Source organism: Kryptolebias marmoratus, linkage group LG12, assembly GCF_001649575.2.
Source record: "Kryptolebias marmoratus isolate JLee-2015 linkage group LG12, ASM164957v2, whole genome shotgun sequence".
Lineage (NCBI taxonomy): Eukaryota > Metazoa > Chordata > Actinopteri > Cyprinodontiformes > Rivulidae > Kryptolebias > Kryptolebias marmoratus.
In genome coordinates, this window is record NC_051441.1 from 18,271,384 (window position 1) to 18,275,434 (window position 4,051).

Below are 4,051 nucleotides of genomic sequence, written 5' to 3' on the forward strand. Positions count from 1 at the left end.
GGGGGGGTCCATCTGTTAGCTAAATACCTGGACACGTTTGAGTGAGCCTATCAGAGAGTAATCACTGGATGTACGTCCACAGCTGATCAGGTTTCGGAGATAAACGGAGTCAAGATGGCCAAAAAATGGTTACGACTCGGTCAGTTTTAGAGGTTTTAAGCTACAGTTTCCTGTGGCAGTGGCTGAGACTCCCCCTCAACACGGACTCTGAGCGCTAACGGGTGGCTTGGGATTACTCAAAATCTGACTAAAACCGGGGCGGCACAGTGGAGCAGTGGTTAGAGCTGTCGCCTCCCAGCAAGAAGGTCACAGGTTTGCTTCCTGACCTGAGGCCGTTCTTACATGATCTCCCTCTGCTCAGGTGGGATTACCAAAAACATGAATGAGTGAATGGTTGCTTGTCTCGTTTGTCTCCATGTGTCCCTGTGATGGACTCGCGACCTGTCCAGGGTGTCCCCCGACTCTCGCACGGTGACTGCTGGAGACAGGCAGCGACCCGGAGGTGGGTAAAGAAGATGGATGGATAACTTCGTCTCATCATAAGATGAGCGTGGTTCAGTCTCTGGGCGTTCCATGTTTGTCCCAGTCCTCGTCCTGAGTCCCGAGTCTGTCCCACCTCCTCTCTAACCTCGGCTAAATGAAGCCGGGCTTTTAGCTGTTGGCCAACATCAAGGGGATGGAGGAACATCAATAAGGAGAGGGGAGAGGGGGCGTAATGGGGGAGCTCTGAAGGGCGGAGCCGATCGATTACATCATCAAATATGCGGGGGGGGGCCCAAAGGTCGACAGGTGGGATGAAAGGGAGGACGGAGATCAAACAAAACAAATAAAAAATAAAAGCATTCACTCTGACTGTCGTCCGGCTGCTCGTCGGCCTGCATGGCCTTTCGGATCTGCATGCGGATGATGTCGATCTTCGTCTTGCTGTCCTGCAGCATCTGCTGAGCCGTCTGAAGGAGCTTCTTGTCCTGCGAAGAGTTTGAATAATTAATGTTTATATCAGTTCGTTTAAAGCCGGGCTGACGGGCGGGCCGGGCGAGCCACCTTGGTTCCCCCGCTGGAGTAAATGGGGATCATGTTCTCGGCTCCCTGCTTGACCTTCACCTCGATGTTCAGCTGCCGCTCCAGGGCCGCGATTCGGTGCTGACTGGTCCGGTTGACCGAGCCGGGAGACTTGGTGGCATCTGAGCCAAACAAACAAACAACAAACAACAAACAAAAACAAAAAGAAGAGGTCGGGTTACGTTGTAGCTGTAGCTAGAAGTACAACTCAAGTATTCACCCCCCGTTTGAGTCCTCTCTGTTTTGTTTCAACCTGGAAGCCATTTAAAAAAGGACTTTATTGGCCTGTATGGATGGATGTTTTAATTTAAACAATATAATTAACACTTTAATGGCTGAACAGTTCCATCTCAGGGATTTCAGCTGCTGATTTAAAACTCCAAATCAAAAATCTCATAAAACTTCACGCAAACATTATTTTATGGACCTTTAAATAGCTGTCAGTCTCACATAGAACTATAAACATAACGTTTACGGTTCTTTACGAGAGCAAACAGAGGCAGCGGCAGCCGGCTGTATCATATTCTGGCAGGAATATCATAATAATAATTTAATTGCCTGCAAACGTAAAAAAAAAAGGGTCACAAAATAGCCTTTTTGTGTTAGCCTCTGAGATCGGACGGCACCGATCCTCTTTAGTCCTGGTTGGACTAGCCGTTAGCTCATCAGATCGTTCCGAGTTCAAATAACTCTGAACTTAAAAGCGGTCTAAAACAGGTAAGATTATTATTAATTAATAATTATTATTAATTATTTGCTGATAAACCTTTAGCCTCAGATCACCAGGACTGCATGAAGCTTACTGACAGCTGAAATGACGGCTTTTATTTTAGCTAATAATATAGAAGATTTTATTAATATTAGCTCATTTTATGCTAAGAGGGACTGAAAAAATCAATGTGTTCTAGGATCTGTAATCGTGACCTTTTTACTGCGATGAAACAAACCTGTGAAGGGAGAATAAATTGACAAAACATGGGCAAAACAGCTCGAAGCGTTTACGAGAAATCTACCTGGGACGATCGTTATGGGGCTGCGACGGGCGGAGCCTGTTTGGAGCTTTTAAATTGTGAGGGAAAAACCAAAAAAATAAAAAACAAAGGTGGGTTTTCAGCCGCGTGGCCGTGTTTGAGGTACCAGTTTTTAAAAAAATAAGCTCTTATTTCGTACCCGCGCCTCTTCCCGGGGCACAAACGCTACCTTTGTTGTCGTCGGGCCCTTTCACCACAATGTGCGCGTCCAGCTCCTGCAGCTGAGCCTGCAGCGCCTCCAGCTTGCGCTTGGAGCCGCGGATCTGCGAGTCCACCTGCTGGGCGCTCCTCTTGTCCGCTGTGGCCCTGCGCAGGTTCTCCGCGCCCTCCTTGATCTTCAGCTCCTTGCGGATCTCCCTGCGGATCCGCTCGCGGTGTTCATCCAGGCGCTGCTGCACGCCGCTGTCCGAGAAGTCCGAGTTCTGGTCCAGGCCGAGCTGCTGGAGCACCGACAGCCCGTCGGCGTTGGCCTGAGGAGGGGGAGGACAAAGGAGAGGGGGGAGAGAGCGGCGGTTAACAGAGAGGCCACGGAGGGACGGGTCGAGTCGTGTCAGATTGAAAGAAAAACAGAACGGGATGAGCCGTAAACATCTAAAAACGCACATTTTATTTTTTTTAAAAACAAACAAATACATTTGAATTTAATGGCAACATGTCTCAAAATGCCAGGACCATGGTAGGGGAAGTATTATGATCGGGGGTCATGAGGTTTGAGAGCCGCTGGACTGAAACGCATCATCATCCGGAGCGGGCTCCAACCTGCAGCCAGAGGGAGGAAACGGGAGGCGAAAAGCCCGGCACACTGCGAGGTCGTCTCCAGGCCGAGGCGGCGGCGCTTCAGTGCTCACGTCAGCTCCCTCCCCCCCGATCAACGCTAACGAGATTCCAGCGGATTAGAGCAGCGTTAACGCGGGCCGAAATCGATCTTGGCCTCGCCTGGCGTGGGAGTGAACGAGCAAACACGTCCTCCAAACAAACAAAACAAAAAAACAGGACCCAAAGTAAACACATTCGGCCGCTGCGTTTTATTCGTGCCCACTTTGATTTACAGTTACGCGACCCGGCTTCAGTTTTTCTTCTTCTTGGGATCGGAGAATTTGGAAACGGAACAAGTTCTGTCATAAAACACCACCCAAAAAAAAAAAAAAAGGCAGCGGTCCAATAAAAACAAGTCGCCACGGGATCATTTTAGCAGGAATATTACGCCAGAGCTGAACTCAGACTGAACCAGAAGTGCTACAGCTAGCTGCTGCTGCTAACGGTGACAGTGTCGTAAAGCTCTTTGAAACAGAGTTTATTTGTTTTAAAATGGCAGCGATCCACTTTAGTGCTGGTCCTGATCGGACTACCTGTTCGCTCTCCGGTCCCATCAGACTTTACCTTCCCCAGCTGAGGCCATTTCAAGAGCCATCTGCGACAGGTAAGATAATGACTGCTCATCAATTTTACACACCACGTCACTGTTTGTCTGTTAGCAAAATATCTTACGAAGCCCTGCAAAGATTTTGCTAAAACTTTCAGGAAGTTATCACTTGATGTACGTCTACAGCTGATTAACTTCTGGAGCCGAGTCGACTCAAGATGGCTGCCACAGCTAATCGACCTTAGCGAACACTAAAATGGCTATAACTCGGTCGGTTTTACATTTAGTGAGCTAAAATTTGCAGTGGTCGTAGCTGAGAGTCACTCACAACGCATACTCCGAGCACGACCTCTCACATGACACGATTTTAAACGTGCGCCCAAAAGCATACAACGCATTTCACACCATCAGATGATTTTGATAATGCTAGGCCTTTAATTGTGTCAGCATTCCAATTGCACCCTGAAATGTTTGTATTTGTTGTTCTTGCATGGAAAAAAAGAGGAAAGAGTCACATTTTATTCATCAAACTACTGACAGCTCTTTAAAACTGGGCCACGCTCAGACAACCACTGCACCCCCCCCCCCCCCCCCC

At 48.5% G+C, this 4,051-nt stretch overlaps 1 protein-coding gene across 5 annotated transcripts in view; it reads right to left on the reverse strand.

The window, feature by feature from the left end:
* pkn1b (protein kinase N1b) overlaps positions 1-4,051 on the reverse strand; it is a 30,324-nt gene that overhangs the window by 12,334 nt on the left and 13,939 nt on the right. For 4 of the 5 annotated variants that reach the window (XM_017416753.3, XM_017416752.3, XM_017416751.3 and 1 more), the window contains exons 2-4: positions 2,263-2,563; positions 1,045-1,184; positions 848-968 (exon numbers count right to left, since the gene is read on the reverse strand). In XM_017416753.3, the coding sequence (XP_017272242.1) occupies positions 848-968; positions 1,045-1,184; positions 2,263-2,563 (562 nt within the window). The remainder of the gene's footprint in view (positions 1-847; positions 969-1,044; positions 1,185-2,262; positions 2,564-4,051) is intronic. The other variant, XM_037978853.1, reaches the window with a different exon arrangement.